We start from the raw sequence: 19,483 nt of genomic DNA, 5'->3' as shown, positions 1-19,483 counted from the left end.
CCATTGACTTCAATGACATTTTTTACACGTGTAAAAAAAACACGTCAAAATACACATCAAATTACACGTCAATTCACACATGTAAAATATCATTGAAGTCAATGGGAGTCTTATTTTTACATGTGTATTTTTTACACGTGAATTTATACAAAACACACGCGCGTTTACTCCGTGTGAATGGGCCCTTATTAGAGTAATGCGGAGTGCAGCAGTTTGGAGCGGATCCACGCTTGGTGCTCTAGACTCCTCATTTGCATATTGTGAAATAAATGCAATAAAGCAGAGGAGACATGAATCTTCATGGGATAAAGGGCATTACATTCAGGTGAGACTGACCTATTTATCTTTGTCGCTTGGTTAATATGATTCACCCTTGTGACAGACTGCTTTTAGACATAAATATAATGGAAGATTAAAACAAATCACCAAAAATCCTTAAAAATATCATAAAAACTTAATTCAAAGGGATTCTACCACTAAAACACATTTTTTTCTAGTTAACACGTCGGAATAGCCTTTAAAAAGGCTTTTTGTCTCCTACCCGTGGAAGTGCTCTCCGCCGCGCCGTTCGTTCAAAATACCGGTTTGTACCGGTATGCTAATTAGTTCTCTCGCAGCGATGGGGGCGTCCCCATCGCAGGAGCAGCGATGAGGGCGTCCCCATTGCAGCTCGAAAACCGACCACAGCGCCGCCTCTCTGGTCTTCGGTGTCCTCCCCTTGCTTCTTCAGCGTCTGTCGGACGCTTGCGCAGTACGCTCTGTTTGGCGAAGATTGCCGAACGTACTGCGCATGCGTGAAATTGCGGTGCCCGAACTATGGCTGGGACCGCAATTTCGCGCATGTGCAGTACGTTCGGCAATCTTCGCCGAACAGGAGCGTACTGCGCAGGCGTCCGACAGACGCTGAAGAAGCAAGGGGAGGACACCGAAGACCAGAGAGGCGGTGCTGCGGTTGGTTTTCGAGCTGCAATGGGGACGCCCCCATCGCTGCTCTTGCGATGGGGACGCCCCCATCGCTGCGAGAGAACTAATTAGCATACCGGTACGAACGGCGCGGCGGAGAGCACTTCCACAGGAAGGAGACGAATAGCCTTTTTAAAGGCTATTCCGACGTATTAACTAGAAAAAAATGTGTTTTAGTGGTAGAATCCCTTTAAGCAGTAGGACATTTTCTCTTGACATATTCTAACATTAATAATAATAATAATAAATAGGAACATGTATACTATGAGCAGGGGCATAACTACCAGGTTAGTAGCAGTAGCGGCTGCCACAGGGCCCGAGACATTAGGGGGCCCTGTGGCAGTCACTACCGCTGCAGATTTTTTTTTAATAGACTGTTACCTGCTGGAGTTACTCCAGCCAGTAACGGGCCCTATTTACTTAACGATCCTGGCTCCTACTCACGGCCACCGGCGCTGCTTCTTTTGCGGAGGTTCTGAGCAGAAGCCGAGACCGGTAATTGAGGCCACAGGCCTGCAAACCCCACAAACACTATCATTATATTTCGGGTGTCTTTTCAGACAGTATCATTATACTCGGGATCTTTGGGGGAAGGGGAGGGGGGCCATGTAAAAAGTTCACCACGGTGCCCCGCCATTCCTAGTTACACCACTGACTGACTATGTGTGTATGGGTGAGGAGCAGACAACTACCCAAAAGTTGAAGGAATAACTTTTAGCAAATATGTCATACAATACACCTAATGTAGCAAAAATATACTTGTCCCCAACCTGGTAGTTGTAGAATACCTAACAATATACACAGAATCAAACATTGAGACACTGAAAGATGTACATAAGCGTCTAGAATTAACTCCCCGGCCCACAGATTCCATCACAGTCTGACATTACAACCAATTCACATTTGAAGGTCAAAATAATATACTTCAATGCAATGTGTATGTGAAAGGTAAGTTTGTCAGATCATTACATGGATGTCATTCACAGCCAACAGACCAATTACATTTCCGCGCTCTATTTTTTTATTTATTTTTTTCGGTTTTTAATTTTATTATAAATTGCTCTTTTGAATTTTCTTTTTGTTCAATAACTCTGCACTTTAGCATACAGATACAACAAATAATGAAAAGACAACCAAAAAGCCATATCCACTCCTTTGAAATTGCCAGTCTGGAAATGGTTCACGTTATGAACAGTCTTGTACATAATCATATGATCTTCTTAGAGTATGGTCCATTTATTGGAATCTCTGCAGAAGTTATTCTATCCTTCCTTCAGCTAAGGCTCTACATAGAGAAACCCAGCAAAAAAGCGCTGCTGGAAAAAACCAGAGGAAACGCATTGTGGTTTTTTCCACAGCATTATTTATTGCATTTTTACTCTGCGGACTTTCTGTCCTTATTATACACAGTCTAGTGACATTAATGTGACCACCTGTCAAAATCCAGAATAACCACCTTTGGCAGAGCAGACCGCTGTGAGACGTGCAGGAAGAGAGGGGATGTTGTGATCATGTTCACTGGGATGTTGAGCCATGCCGACTCCAGTGCCGTGGTTAGCTGTACTAGGTTACACGGTTGAGAATCCATGGCGCAAAAAACCCGATCGAGGTGGGCCCACAGATTTTCGATTGGGTTCAAGTCCAGGAAATTTGCTGGCCAAGGGAGTACAGTAAACTCATCCTGGTGCTCCTTGAACCACGCACATACACTGCGAGCTTTATGACACGTCGCATTGTCCTGCTGGTAGATGCCATTATCCTGAGGAAAAACTATTTGCATGTAGGGGTGAACATAGATAGATGCATGCTTGCGTTGATCCATCGTGTCTTCCACAATGATGACTGTATCCAGATGGCTGATGACATGTGCCTTCTGCGGTTGGTTATTTAACGTTGACGTCAAAAGTAGGCGGTAGTCACATTAATATGACTGTACCGTGTACCTATACAGAAAACACCAGTGTTTCCACAGGTATAATTGATATGCTGCGATTTTCAAGAACAAAAGAGGAAAACTCTATGGACTTTGTGTAAAAAGCACTGCAGCGTTTTTTGCAGCGATTTTCAAAGTGGGCCTTAACCTGAGGTTAAAGCCCCACATTGTGGAAACACAGCTTTTTTTGTTGCGTTTTTTCTTAAACAAAGCCAGGAGTGGGTTGAGCAGAAGGGAGAATTATAAGAACTTCCTATGCTTCCCATTCAAGCAGAGATACTACATACATTAAAATTATGCAAACTTTATTATATTTACCAAAATGTTTACTATTAATTGTTTTTTACAAAGTTAAATATGTACATGACAAAACCCCTTTAAGACCATGATCCAGAGACAATGATCAGCCTGGAAAACCCTTTTTAGTGCCATATCCGCAGCACTAAAGCGCTGCAGGAAGAACCGCATTGCGTTTTTTTCCGCAGCGCTTTTAAGAGAAAGTTCACGGAGTTTTCCTCTGCAGACTTTCTCTTAACATTATATCTATGGGAAAACCTCTGGCATTTCCTGTAGATATAATTGACACGGCTTTGCAAATTGCAGCGTGTCCGCGCTGCGATCTTTTTCGCAAAGTGGGGATGGGATTCGCATGAATCCCATCCACTTTGCCTGCACTGTACAACGTCGCGATTTTTCCCGCAGCTTCTCAGCTGCGGGCAAATCGCAGCGTTTACGTCCCGTGGGTCCCCGGCCTTACAGGGTGATACCTTAGCAGCAGGTGATGGGAAAATGGGGATTGGCCTTTATAATGGATGTGGTTAATATAAAAGGGTATGGTGTAGATCAGGGGTCCGCAAACTTTTTAAACAGGTGGCCATTTCACTGTCCCTCAGACCATTGGAGGGTCGAAATATAGTTTAAAAAAAAATAAATTAAGATTATATGCTGCACAGTAGATCCTCCCCCAACAGGATTATATGCTCCATTGTACGCCACCACACACAGTATTATATGCTCCTCAGTACACCCCCACACTGTCTTATATGCTCCTTAGTACGCCCCAGACACAGTATTATATGCTCCACAGTACGCCCCCCCACACACTGTGTTATATGCTCCTCATTACCCCTCCACACAGTATTATTTGGTACTCAGTACATCCCCCCCACACTGTATTATATCTCCTCAGTGCGCCCCCCCTCCACACACACAGTATTATATGCTCTTCAGTACACATCTCCCCTCCCCTCCCCCCCACAGTATTATACTTAACCATGAAAAGCCGCCAGCCGTCCTCCTTCTGACAGCAGGAGCTGATGACTTACGTCATCGCGCCTGTGTCGGGGCAGAGGTCACACTCTGCAGTCAGTGTAGGCCATGGTCACGTGGGCCACAGCCTACACTGACAGCTTTCCGTTGTATGTGCATCACTCACTAATGGGGCATTCTGTACCAGATTCCCTGTTAGCGAGCGATCCGAGTGAAGACGCGTCCCTGCCGGCGGGGCGGAAAAATGTCTTCGGTGAGCCGTATGTGGCCCGCGGGCCGTAGTTTGAGGACCCCTGGTGTAGATAATACATCTACATAAATTCAGACCAGAACAAAAAATCTTCTGCACTATAGTGTGTTGTAAACACTGTGTCTACCTATACATTATATTATTATTTTTTTTTTATGTAGATTGTGAGCCCCACATAGAGTTCACAATGTACATTTTTCCCTATCAGTATGTCTTTGGAATACGGGATGGAAATCCATGCAAACACAGGGAGAACATACAAACTCCTTGCAGATGGTTTTATGTCCTTGGTGGGATTTGAACACCAGGACTCCAGCGCTGCAAGGCTGCAGTGCTAACCACTGAGCCACCGTGTGGCCCCACTATACATTATATTAATCCCCGTGTCACCAATTTTCAAATCTGTCTTCTATACATGGCTACACCTGGTTCTGGTAACTTCAGTATAAGATTTCTGTGTATTATATTAACTCTTGAACCCCCACCAATGGTTTAAATAATAGCAAAGCACACTTTCTATACATTATATCAACCCCTGAATGCCACAGATGACTATTAAACTCTTTTGCGTATTTAACCCTTTACCAACATGTATTGTAATAGTGCAACGTATGTTGGATATTCAAACGGGGTGGAAACTCAGGAACTGAGTAGCTGCTCTGGGATGAGTGCCTGCTTTGATTATATGTTAAAGGGAGCACCCTCTATTGGGCTGCATGACTGAGGCACTGTCTTCCTAATTACATCATGGAAGACAGATTTGCATATCCTCAGAGAGCGCCTTCTATTGGGTTGCCTGACTGAGGCACTGTCTTCCTAACTACATCATGGAAGACAGATTTGCATATTCTTCCCATGTTCCTTTGCACAAGTGGAGTGCAAATGGCTTAATAAGTCTCCACACACCTAAATGGTGGTCTCTCCCTATGGAGGGATGATATCCCCTTAACTACTTCTATGTAAAATTCCTGTCTTCTGTTACTACATTTGTCCTCACTTCTCCTGTGACTGTAGTCTCATAGTTCAAATATAGATAATGTATTTCTTAACGGATCATCTCCAAGAAACTCCTGCAGAATTGGAGGACAAGGATTGCTTTACAATCATGTCACTGTTGTACATGAGACCTCCCAGACCCCAGGAACAGCTGGCAAACCTCACAAACCTGGACAGCTCTCGATTATGCTGTGTGTGATAAGGCCATGATATATAATGGGCACAACTCAAAAAAGGTGGCAAGCACATTTTCACGCTCACGTCACAAAGGGTGGCATGACGTGTCCCCCCCTCCTAAAAGTGGGCACGGTCTCGCAGGACGGGGACTGGCCACCCCAACACGTTGTCCATCCAAAACAACTGCCAGCAAATGTTGGCGAGTATTCTTTATAGACACATACAGAGTGTTATGGACTATCCCTACTCTTATCTAAGTTATAACGTTCCAAGATCCCAGGTGAGAAATGTAATAAAAAACGGGTGACTGGTTGAAGGCCTTCAAAACCCAAAGACTCCATGCAAAACAGAGAGAGGAACCCTGACAAAGGCTTTCGCATACCACTGGCTTCAAGGAGACTCAAGAAATTAACCTTTGATGCTATTAGATCTCCACTGCTACTCAAGGAGGAATCTGGTAACCAGGGTTCAAACAATCCTGGCATTCCCCAATAGTGACTGAAAGCATGGATCAAGTTAGTGTCCAGTAAAGAGGACTTGTATCTGGGGTTGCCCTAAATGTGTCATGCTGGAAATGGACAGAGGACTATAGGAGAGAATGATGAGCAGATGCTACCCCGTTCATGTTGTAAACAGTAGATGTTGCATTTTCAAGTGTCTATGTCCCCATGTTATGTAACTGGAAGTTCATTAGAAGTAAAGTGAACTGCAAGCAATGTCACAGGTCTCCTGTATCTTTATTGCACCAAACACTAAGAGCAAGTTGTAGCCACACTTGAACAATGGTGCCTGAGAAGGCTCAAAGTCCCCTCAAATGGTAGCAGCACTTGAAAGAATATTGTTTGGATAAGGATAGTCAAATATATATTGACCCAGAAATGAAATCAACGAGATGGTCAGTCAATATTTAACCCAAATTAATTATCAAAGAATATAGAGGAACTATTGGGTTTTAGTGAATGTGAAGACAAGTCTGATAGTAATTAAAACTTAACCTTTAATAAATATTAATAAAAACTATATATTAGACAAAATGTCTGAACAAACATATAAAAAATCGTATTATTAAACCCAGTTACTAAATAGATGTAAATTCCCGAGTGCCTAAATCAGCCTGCAGTAGCGGGGACATAATGGACCCCAAATGGGAGATTAGATGATTCCTCCACATATATAAGGGTTGTCTCCTGTTGCAAGAGGACTCACACCTGGGATGTACAGGTCAGGGGTTTATCAAATCCAATGCCTTCAAAGACATATATATTGGAAACAGTACTAGTCTGTCAGAGTTGTCAGCACATGATCAAGGATGTTGATTTTGATGTCACCATTTCTGACACTTGTTCCTATTATTCCAAGACCAAGGTAGATGATGCACTTGTGTCTAGGGGATGACTATATTGCCAGCTGATATATGTCTACAACTGGTTATAGAAGATGTGACTTTCTAAGAAAGAAATCACGGTCTAAATATTCCATACGTATTGTAATTTGTATATTGATATAAATGACTTTATTACCTACAATGCTAGGCAAAGCTTGTACTATGGAAGAACTGTTTAGCTATACTAAATAAAGCTCACCACCATGAAGGACTTCCATAAAATAGTAGGATTCTCCATTCTGACTGTCAGTAGGATAATAGAGCCTAATCATTTTAGAAGACAGATTTGGCTTTCACTTCCTAAGAAGTTTACAGTAAGTGGTGTCTTAAGGGCCCCACAACATTCTCAAATCATAAAGAAAGGTGTCTGACCCACCCACTGAACAGGTGAAACCAGAGAAGCCGGATCTGGGCTACACATCCAGAGCCAAAAACCAAACCCAGTTACTACCCTTACAGACAAGGCTGAGAACGGAGAATTGAAAAAAAAAAAAAAAGCAAGAGAAAGAAGAGAAGTAAGCCGAGGAGAATGGGAGAGAAGCCAATTTGTCTTCTCATAGGAAAGGTTTACAGTCACCAAAAACAGGAAGAATTCAATTAGTCAGAGTCACGCGGAGAAAAACCCAGCAATAATACATTTGGACAGATGTGCATATAACGCAAATTCTTGCTAATTATGTCAGAAGCATGTGCATAATCTTGTGGGATCCCACAATGTATAATATCGCCCATGCGCTCTAGATGCCTATAGCATGAAGAATCTGTTATTATTTTCACTGTATAGGTTTTTTCATATTCATGTTATTTCCTCATTTCTTTTGCATGTGATAACACAGCTTGAAAACCATAAAATGTAGGAAAGTAAAATGTTTAAATTGAAGTGTATCAACCCTAGAAGACAGCTCACTCAGTTCTGATATGTAAATGAAAACACTGTAGCCTTCTTATACACGTTCTCTCTGCATTCATAAGCCATCAGAAATATCTTTGAGATCATCATATGCAATACATCGTGCACCCCCAGCCTGGCAAACCAATAGTAAAGATACAAAGTGACTGCTCAGCTGGGAAGTTTCCAACACTCCTATAGACACAGTCCAATCATATTAATGTGATCACCACCTACTTTTGACGTCAACGTTAAATAACCAATCGCAGAAGGCACGTGTCATCAGCCATCTGGGTACACTCATCATTGTGGAAGACACGATGGATCAACACAAGCATGCATCTATCCTTGCGGACCATGTTCACTCCTACATGCGAATTGTTTTTCCTTAGGATGATGGCATCTACCAGCAGGACAATGTGACATGTCATAAAGCTCGCAGTGTACGTGCATGGTTTGAGGAGCACCAGGATGAGTTTACCGTACTCCCTTGGCCAGCTAATTCCCCAGACTTGAACCCAATTGAGAATCTGTGGGACCACCTCGATCGGGTTATTCGCGCCATGGATGCTCAACCGCGTAACCTAGCGCAGCTGGACATGGCACTGGAGTCGGCATGGCTCAATATCCCAGTGAACATCACCACAATATCCCCTCTCTTCCTGTACGTCTCACAGCGGTCCGCTCTGCGAAAGGTGGTTATTCTGGATTTTGACAGGTGGTCACATTAATGTGACTGGACTGTGTATTAAGATGCTCTATGTATGCATAGTGTACTATGGGGTGTCCTGTCCTCCTCACCTGTCCCTACCTTGATGCTGATTCATTCTCCTATTCCTCAATCACTCCCCCAGATCCCCGGGCTCACTTCTTTAAAATTCACCTCCACTGCTTTCTCTCTTTACCCCAGTAACCTGTAAGTGATTTGGTACTTGCACTTGGGATGGCCACTCTGCTGGTCCTGGTCACCACTGTCTTGCTATTACTGTTCCTGTGGCCAATGTAGCCAGATGGAAATAAAATGGGAAATTAACTGGTGGAAAATTATGGCCTTGGGTGGGCCCCACTATGTAAGTGGGTCTGATGCTGCTATTGCTTGCTCCATGTGCCTCTAGGTTACACAACCTGTATGGCCATATAATGCACATAACTCAATCAGTATTTGCAGTCACTCAACTTTATGTAAATCAACTCTACAAACTATTAGAAAGTGTTTGGAACAGTTTTTTCCCCAAATATACAATATATTGTATATTTTAATAAAGAGACAGTCGCATCAAGACAACCACTTCTTCCACTGAAGCCTGCTCTTGTAATCAGCTGACCATTGTGGGTTCACCCCAACCCCTGCTGATACCTCTGGGGAGGCATTAGCCAGCCATAGTAGTATAGCAGGAGAGCATGGTGAGGCAGCTCCTGTAAGCTGTAAATGGCACAGGTCTTTGTGGTCTCAGGGATGCAAAGCTTACTTGACAATATCTATTGACTTTAAAATGAGAAAATAACATTCTAATTTCCATAATAAAATCTCAAGACATCTTCTGTAGTGACAATGTCACAATATCTAGTTTGTGGCCAGGAATTTATATTACTTTTCATCGGTTCATGACAATAAAATGCATCTTGGTTGAGATTTGCTCTTTTGTAGGTTATATATAACATGTATGTATAACTAGTTATTAGACATATGCAGACTTTGCAGCAGCTACAAAATGCTGAATCAATAAGGCAATGACTTGTAAGAAAAAGGACGTGTGTACAGCACTATTTAATTCCGGTAGTCTAGTATGGGGCCATTACAGCACCATTTTCCTAACCCCCGGCCATTATTTTAACATATTTTGATATGTTATAGTTTGATATCTGTGAAACCAGTAAAATACTTCAATTGTAAATATAATAAGAAACCAATGGACTTGAAATGTAACAATTTGTGTACACAAAAAATGAGCTGGTACCTTTTGTATGTAATCGCATCCTTTCTTTCCTTTAGCAAGCTGAACTGAATGCTAAAAGCGGATTTACGATTATAGCATATGGTAATAAATAGAATAAGCTAAATCAAAAACTCTAGACTGACTTCTATGGAGAAAGGCTAGTTCACCTAACATCTGTAATGTGCATTGGACATTTACACAATGAGGTACAGTACTTTACTCCATACAACTACATAGATTATTTTTACAGTGAGGACAGTGGTGTACCGTAGTATCATAGGGCCACAATCAAGCTCTTGTTGCAGCCATTTTTCTGTTTTGTTTTTTACTCCCTCCTTTCAAAATTCATAACTTTTTTTACTTTTCTATCCACAAAACTATATGAGGCCTTCATTTTTGTTGGACAAATTGTAGTTCGTAGTGGTATCATTTAATAATCCATACTACTCAATGTACTGGTAAAAATATTAGAATGGGATGAGAATGGTGTTTGTACTACTTTATTATGGGTTGTATTTGTACAGCGAGGAAATCAGAGAGGAAATCAATGGTAGATATATAGTATGTGATTGTGTAGGTATAGTGTATTACACCTGGGTAACGCCCAAAAATCATCAAAAATGATGTGAACTGAGCCTTAGACAAGTTATTAGTAGATAATGTTTGATGTGCAGAATAAATATATAAAGATAATTTTTTTTTCATAGTTGGATTAAACAATTTGTATATGTTTTTATCTTTTTCTGGTTAAAGTGAAAGCCTGGTTTGGGACCATGTTACAGATTATACATTCCTTATAATAATGTTATTATTGGAAACACTCTATTAGTGGATACAATAAAGACGTTGTCCCGGGAGAAGAAGGGAATTGGGTGTAGAAACACTTTTACAAAGGTTCATAGCAAATTATAACTATCCCAGTGGTTTGACCTCTACCAGTTCCAAGAAAAGGGTTTTCTTTTTGGATTGGCAAGCCATTATCAGTAGGGGCCCCAGTTGTTGGACGTCCACCATAAAGCAAGATATAAGCTAACCTCTTAAATGCTTTATTATAATCACCTACATTTTTGTTCAGATGATGATGTCCTTTGAGCTATAACATATTGGAACCATGAAGGTAACATAGTCATCTACCTGTAACCTCTAATCAAAGGACAGACAATATATACTATATAAAGTGGTTTCTGCAGTATTTGGGCTCCCTATGACGTTGTATTCTGTCCTACATGAGAAGCTCTAAAGGCTTAGCCCAGAACGATACAGCAAATACAAAATGTGACAATGAACAATGCGAGAGCCTCTTCTTACCTGCAAATCCATGAAAAGTCACATTAAAAATTGTGAAGTGTGTATATTAATACTGAGACCTTTTAAATAGAACTTCTACTTGTGAGATGCTATTAAAGGGGTTCTCCAAACAGTGGACCATTTTTCTATACTTATAACCTATGCTATTGGTATGAAATTTTGAGGGTCCAAAACATGAACCCCACACTGATTATCTATTATCAGCTTCCGTTACCTGAACTTATACAAGGAAAGTAACAAAAACAGAATTTACAACCATTCTTAGACTCCATGCACACATCTGAGTGTGCCATCCAAGGGGTGTCCATTGGTCCACTCCTTTCTAATGAAAATAGGGAAGATCTTATCCTGCTCTGTGTCTTCAGAACAGAATGGAGTGGAAGCCCCAATTGATGTAAGTGCATAACAAAATGCACTTTGATGACACTTGGATATCACTGAGTGTCTTCCGTGAGGATTCTGCTGCATATTTGGGACCACATCGGATGCACACTTAGACTTGTGGGGGCATGGGGTCTAATGGTTTAGTAGATCTAACCAGATTCCAACATGAAGTGATGGAATGAAAAAAAACAATTGTTGACATAAAGAAATAATTTACAAAATGATCAGTATGCCTCAATGCTCTATATGTAATGCCATAAAAAAATCATTTCATCATAGGAGCACAACTAAGAAAATAATTGAAGTGTTGGATCCCTGACATGACTGATACCGACTGACAAACCCCATTGATTATATTGGAGTCCATCAGGTTTCCATTATAGGGCCCAGCATTTTCTTTATATAGTGTGACATATGTGCACATCATCCTGCAATACACAGTTCCACATGGAAAATACTCATTCTTGATAACAAAAATTAGCACATTGGTGGATTTAAAGAATTTCTCTTATCTGTCAAATATTATTTAACCATGGACTTATCCTGGAAAGCAGCTTTAACTGTGGATACAGAAAAAAAACAAACTTAGAAGTTACCCCAAAATGCATAATATTTTCCCTGTTGCGTGATCCCAAGATGTTTCTGTGGATTTTGGAAACCACTACCCTCTTTTCTTTCAAAATGAGTGAAATATTGTCACACGTAAACCTATGGCATTTATTATGGCATATTCCAGAAAGTGCCCTTATTGTTCTATTAAAGCCTAAATAACTATAATGTAAGAGGCGGAAGTCTATTCTCTAGAAGGCTAAGTGAATTAACTCTAAAGGCTTCCTTGCATCTGACTTGTATGTTCACAGGCAATCCAAACCTGGGAGAGCTGGGTGATGATAACCAATAAGCAACTGTCACATGTCCCACAGTGTCATAGGCATTGTCATTGTTCTTTTCTTCTAGAGCCCTGGGAAGGACATATGCGCTCTCTCTCTCACCACACATACATACACACACACACACACACACACACACACACATACAGTCCTATGAAAAAGTTTGGGCACCCCTATTAATCTTAATCATTTTTTGTTCTAAATATTTTGGTGTTTGCAACAGCCATTTCAGTTTGATATATCTAATAACTGATGGACACAGTAATATTTCAGGATTGAAATGAGGTTTATTGTACTAACAGAAAATGTGCAATATGCATTAAACCAAAATTTGACCGGTGCAAAGTATGGGCACCCTTATCATTTTATTGATTTGAATTCCCCTAACTACTTTTTACTGACTTACTGAAGCACAAAATTGGTTTTGTAACCTCAGTGAGCTTTGAACTTCATAGCCAGATGTATCCAATCATAAGAAAAGGTATTTAAGGTGGCCAATTGCAAGTTGATCTCCTATTTGAATCTCCTCTGAAGAGTGGCATCATGGGCTACTCAAAACAACTCTCAAATGATCTGAAAACAAAGATTGTTCAACATAGTTGTTCAGGGGAAGGATACAAAAAGTTGTCTCAGAGATTTAACCTGTCAGTTTCCACTGTGAGGAACATAGTAAGGAAATGGAAGACCACAGGGACAGTTCTTGTTAAGCCCAGAAGTGGCAGGCCAAGAAAAATATCAGAAAGACAGAGAAGAAGAATGGTGAGAACAGTCAAGGACAATCCACAGACCACCTCCAAAGAGCTGCAGCATCATCTTGCTGCAGATGGTGTCACTGTGCATCGGTCAACTATACAGCGCACTTTGCACAAATAGAAGCTGTATGGGAGAGTGATGAGAAAGAAGCCGTTTCTGCACGTACGCCACAAATAGAGTTGCCTGAGGTATGAAAAAGCACATTTGGACAAGGCAGCTTCATTTTGGAAACAAAAATTGAGTTGTTTGGTTATAAAAAAAGGCATTATGCATGGCGTCCAAAAAGAAACAGCATTCCAAGAAAAACACATGCTACCCACTGTAAAATTTGGTGGAGGTTCCATCATGCTTTGGGGCTGTGTGGCCAATGCCGGCATCGGGAATCTTGTTAAAGTTGAGAGTCGCATGGATTCCACTCAGTATCAGCAGATTCTTGAGAATAATGTTCAAGAATCAGTGACGAAGTTGAAGTTACGCCGGGGATGGATATTTCAGCAAGACAATGATCCAAAACACCGCTCCAAATCCTCAGGCATTCATGCAGAGGAACAATTACAATGTTCTGGAATGGCCATCCCAGTCCCCAGACCTGAATATCATTGAACATCTGTGGGATGATTTGAAGCGGGCTGTCCATGCTCGGCGACCATCTAACTTAACTGAACTTGAATTGTTTGTCCAAAATACCTTTATCCAGGATCCAGGAACTGATTAAAAGCTACAGGAAGCGACTAGAGGCTGTTATCTTTGCAAAAGGAGGATCTACTAAATATTAATGTCACTTTTCTGTTGAGGTGCCCATACTTTTGCACCGGTCAAATTTTGGTTTAATGCATATTGCACATTTTCTGTTAGTACAATAAACCTCATTTCAATCCTGAAATATTACTGTGTCCATCAGTTATTAGATATATCAAACTGAAATGGCTGTTGCAAACACCAAAATATTTAGAACTAAAAATGATTAAGATTAATAGGGGTGCCCAAACTTTTTCATAGGACTGTATATATATATATATATATATATATATATATATATATACTGAATATATATAGACTTTCATATACACAGATCAGCCATAACTTTAAAAAAAATCACTGGATGATTGAATGAATACCATAATCATGTGACATTGGCATCTACCAAGGCCTGGGATATATTGTATATGGCGGCAAGTGAATGGTCAGTTCTTAAAGTTTTTTTTTTCTTAAATGTAGATTGTGAGCCCCACATAGAGCTCACAATGTACATTTTTACCTATCAGTACATCTTTGGAATATGGGATGGAAATCCATGCAAACACAGGGAGAACATACAAACTCCTTGCAGATGGTTTTTTGCCCTTGGTGGGATTTGAACACCAGGACTCCAGCGCTGCAAGGCTTTTGATAGTATGGTTGGTCTACTGAACATTTACTTCAGTACCTACTGCTCTTTATAATTAGGGTATGTCTATTATGTAGGCTCTTTGGGATGATCAGTATTTCTATACATCCATCTGTCATTTAATGGAATGACTGTCACTAATTCTCTCTGCCTAGGATCTGCCTTTAATAAGCTGGTTAAGGAATATTAAGCAACACTAAATCCTTACAAGACTGATCTACTTAGGAGTGACAAACTCTTGTGCACTCTGTCACCCTACGGAGAAAAGACAATCTCTACAAATGAATAGGTATTCTTCTGTGACACAAAAGACATAGTATAGGTGGTTACCTTGTGAATATAGAGTCATTTTCAAACCATAGTTGTCACTTCAGTAAAGTGTTATATACTATTGCTTAAAGGTATGGCCTCCAACTTTTAAAGGGAAATATGACTTTGGCATTCAAAACTGGAAGAAAACTACAATATATGCATATTTGATGATTGCATAGCATATTGGCTACCTACTATGTACTTGTGGTACCTCAGTTTCCCTGGCATATATGGCAAAAATTCTGATCAATAAACATAAAATAAATGAAATCAATGAAATGGGTTAATAATCATAAACGTAAAACTCCCCATAGAAATAAGTAAAACAACTGCGGACTTGTGATATAAATACCAAATCCAGGAATAGTCCAGCATGTACAGTAAATCCAAGAACCTGCCATACACAAGGGGCTGCTGAGCATGATGCTGATAAAACACCAGGGACACAGCTAAGATCTGTGAAAAAGTCAAGAGCCCTACAAAGTGTGAAATACAGAAATATACAAGTAAAGATGATGCTAACTGTCTATGGTCTGACAAGTCATCACCAGATTGTAATATAGTTTATAAAGGTATATATAAGGTATATATGAGTATGTTGTAATATACCCACATATGGATTGCCCAGGTAACATTGGTACTGGGAAGTCATGGTCCTATCAAATTCAGTATAATCCTATATATTCTCATAAAGAGCAACAAAATGTCAATGGTCATTTACACTCTCCAGTCTCCAATAATACGTTTAGTAAAGAAAAACAATGTGGATTTCAGAGGCTTAGATTTTTTTAAAAAAACTTTATAAAACTTTTAACAAGAATTTATGTCCCGGCTTCCCATAAGGTGCAAATAGCTAACTGTACTTGTAGTAACTAAACGTCATTCACCTTTAAGCCCAAATTTTTGCAGTATCCATTTTCGATCCATAAATATATTATTCAATTTCTGCCCAATGATTTCTCCATCCTAATCTTTCGCCTTAGATACTAGAATCTATGAAATGCTCTACTACAAAACACTAGTTTCCATATTCTAATATGAATTACATTTAGAAGCCATATCCTCCGCTAATTCTATTAAAAATAAGTTATCAGACAAAAAAGGCTGTTGTTTCAGAAAAAATCAACTAACATGAGGATTCCATGCCTTATGCACTATTGCTGTGATCTTAACCAATTCTTTGGCCCTTTTTTATGAAAACCGTCCTTGGTAGCCCATTGAGACCTTCAACGGCTGGATACTACTAGTTGGTTGAAACTGATTTAGCTACAATTTAAGTAAAAGAAGTTTATTCTACAAATGCTTTTCTATGGCAAATATATAAATAATTGGTCATAAGCATTATCCTTAACTCTTCCTTGCATTACCCTTAACTGTTCCTTGATACTTGTTGAAAAAACATTGAAATTAAGAAATTTTAATCCTAAACAATCTCTGAGGACATTCATCCACTGCTCTTCATCTCAACTGGTGGTATGGACAGGACACCACAACCAGCTTGGGATGACACTACAAGTATAGCAATGTGCCGACATTCATTCACACGATAGACAAAGATTTCCTATAGATGAAGCTTCTTTATTGCTTAAAATTCTAGAATAAAATCCTTCTTTGTTTCCTACCATAACAGTAACGCAAAAAGTTTTCTACCCATGTGTCCATGTCACCCTACACTGAAGGAGGTATTGAGCGGCCAAAGCTGTCTAAGGTATGTCACAGTGCATTTAGTCCAAACTCATTGCACATCCTCTTTCCTTCTACTCAATAAAAAAGCGACAGTATTGTTGAGATATCAGTTAAACATGACATTCCAAAAGATCTACTCAGCGGAAACAATCCTTTTTACCTTAAGTTGCATACAGTATACTGGGAAAAGATAGTAGAATACAAAGACACCACTCTCTATCAATGTGCCAGCCACTACTTCACTTTATTGCTTTTTCTGAAGTTATATAGCATCATCATATGACTTCCAAAAATGAAATAGTCCTAATATTGAGCAATCACTTGCCCCTTGGGGTATTATGTGATTCGATTATGCTTCCTATATATGATTCAATGCTACTCACTTACTGGAATAGAAGCTGACCTTGAAATACTGTATTTATACATACATGTCAATCTATGAATTAATAAATTAACATATCATAAAGACCAATCATAACGTATAAAAAGCACTATTTTATGTTATTTAGGTATATTTAGGTATATTTTTGACAAGATCTCATCCATCATATCTTTATTGCTGATTGCTATCATACAATGCTTCTAAATGTATTGCTTTGCAGAAGCAAAATATATAACTTATTGTATTCACAGGTTCAATAGTAACTGCAAATAAGGATGACTCAACTCTATACTCTTCTTTGACACTCTTGCCCAATACTGGTTACTCTTTTCCCATTGTCCACTCAAAAAGACCTCATGGAATTCAGTCAAACATCAGGTACATGTATGTTACCATATAAAAATTCCCATTCTTTATCCACTTACCTCACCAACTTCATATCAGGTCATACTATTATTTGACATCTATAGTTACTACTATTTCCAAGCCCTGCCAACCACCATTATAAACCCAATGCAAAAATTCTCACCTTCCAACCTGCAGAGCTGTTGCTATCGCCCTTATCTTTGAAGTAAGGTACAAATCGCACCATCCAGTCGTAGATTTGAGAAAGGGTTAGACGTCTCTCTGGTGAGCTCTCTATGGCCTTGGTGATAAGATCAGCATAAGACAAGTTACCCCAGGCATTCCTGCGTGAACTCTTGGCTTTTCGCATATGCCCTGGGTCCAGGCCAGGGGGAGGCAAGGGCAAATCCGAGGAGGATTCAGGAAGGGGTGGCCAGGTGCAAGAACGAGGGCGACCCTGAGGCTCCACATCTGATTCCGCTTCCAACTTCTCCATCACTGGCTCTCAAAAAAATCCTTCTGTCTTCAACAAAAATAGTCCTTAAATCCGCATTTGAAAACCGTCATCCAGCAAAAAGTCTTGAGGACAAAGGAGTGTTAATTATTAAGCAAAAAATATGTAAGTTTAGGGAGAACTATAGGACTATGGGAAACGGTCTCTAAGATCACCTGCAGACAAGCCACTGAATTATTAAAAAATAAATTTGCATGTAGATTTGAAAATCGGTCTGAATCTGGCAAAAATCAAAAGCAGTGCTCATATAAAAGGGGCCGTTCTCTCGTTTCCGATTATTGGCAAAAATTCTAATGAGACGGAACAACAGGCTTATAATCTGCAATAAAAATGATATTGTAGTATTTAAGTCTCGAGAATGATCTGACAAAGAATAGCTGCACAGAAATTCAGTCAAGTGTTTGCAAAAAGGGCTGACATATCAATAAGAACTTGAAAGTCAGAACCTATATTGTCTGCCAAATGCTTAGCCAATTGTAATAATTACAGAAAACTAATTTCAATAGGATGGCAGACTACATAAGCAGGTAGCAAGAGGCTAATAGTAATCCTCTGATAAACAGCTGCACACAAATTAAGGTGAACTTGAGAAAAATACATATTTTAGCTGTCAGCAGGTTACAACATTATGCTCTATTGTGCATTAATGATGTGATTTCTTCTAGAGATACCAGGAGCAATTCATTCCCTAGTGTGGAGATTTGGGGTTAAATACAGCAGTGATTTTGCCAAAAATGTAAATTCCAGATATGATCTATAACGAGATTTCTGTGCATTTAAAAGGAAGGGAGGTGTGTTTGAAATCTGTCCAAAGAGGTGTCTTTTGCAGCAACAGATGTTCTATAGATGAAGGGAAAAAAAGAAAATCCTATTAAAATTCAAAGCGAACAATTCCTCCAACCCCAAAATTTGATGGGTGGAGGCTGGGAAGAGAGGGGAGCACAAAGTCTCCCCTTTTTAATTTACAATTCACCCTTTAATAAAAATATCATTTCTCCTCTCCTCTCCCCTCCTCTCCACAATTCTTGATTCCGGGGTGGTTCCAGATGATACCTTTGTGATATTGGGTATTACTTGCCCTAGTCAGCTAGTAATGCACAGTCCCCTTCTCCAAATGCTCACTTGTGCCCCCCTACTACAATCCGGAGCCACACGTGGGGACATGCTGCGGTTTCGGAAAAAGGCGCTGAAAGACACATTGTCATTGTAGAAATAGCCAGTGAGGAATTAATGGGATACGTCCCCCCAATTCTTGAGATAGGAGTCCAGAGAAAATGCAGGGGGATCTGCAGGGAATCCCTCACTGGTAAAGGAGGAATAGTAGCAGGCTGGGTGTGAGAGGAGGGGGGGTTCACACCTGCTTGCCTGTGCTGGTAAAGGAAGACGTTCCTCTCTTCTCTCTCTTTGGGAGTCTCTCTCTTGCTCCCTCGCTCTCCGGGTCTTTCTCCTCCTGGGACAGAGAAGGATTAAACCATGTGTTGGGATCGGCTTGCTCTGCACTCTTCACCTTAAGCATTTAGAGAGAGGGAGCGAGACAGAGAGAAATAAATAAATAAGATGCAGCCTTTGCTCCTCCTATCCTGTCTCCTCCTCCTCCTCCTCTTGCTGATTTTACATGAGAGACTGGCTAGGATTTGTACAAGGCTGAGAAATGTGTCATCTATAGGTGCACAGAAAAAGGCACATATACATTTCACGCAAAAACTTTGTAGCCATTACAGATT

At 40.2% G+C, this 19,483-nt stretch overlaps 1 protein-coding gene across 1 annotated transcript in view; it reads right to left on the bottom strand.

Moving 5' to 3' along the window:
- The window catches only part of FOXO6 (forkhead box O6), a 71,359-nt gene extending 52,079 nt beyond the window's left edge, over nt 1–19,280 (bottom strand). Inside the window, exon 1 of the mRNA XM_075264545.1 lies at nt 17,430–19,280. Within this exon, the coding sequence (XP_075120646.1) occupies nt 17,430–17,741 (312 nt within the window). The 5' untranslated portion in view covers nt 17,742–19,280. The remainder of the gene's footprint in view (nt 1–17,429) is intronic.
- Nucleotides 19,281–19,483: the final 203 nt, after the last annotated feature.

This window comes from Leptodactylus fuscus, chromosome 2 (assembly GCF_031893055.1).
Source record: "Leptodactylus fuscus isolate aLepFus1 chromosome 2, aLepFus1.hap2, whole genome shotgun sequence".
NCBI classification, from domain to species: domain Eukaryota; kingdom Metazoa; phylum Chordata; class Amphibia; order Anura; family Leptodactylidae; genus Leptodactylus; species Leptodactylus fuscus.
This window is presented reverse-complemented; position numbering and strand designations above follow the sequence as displayed.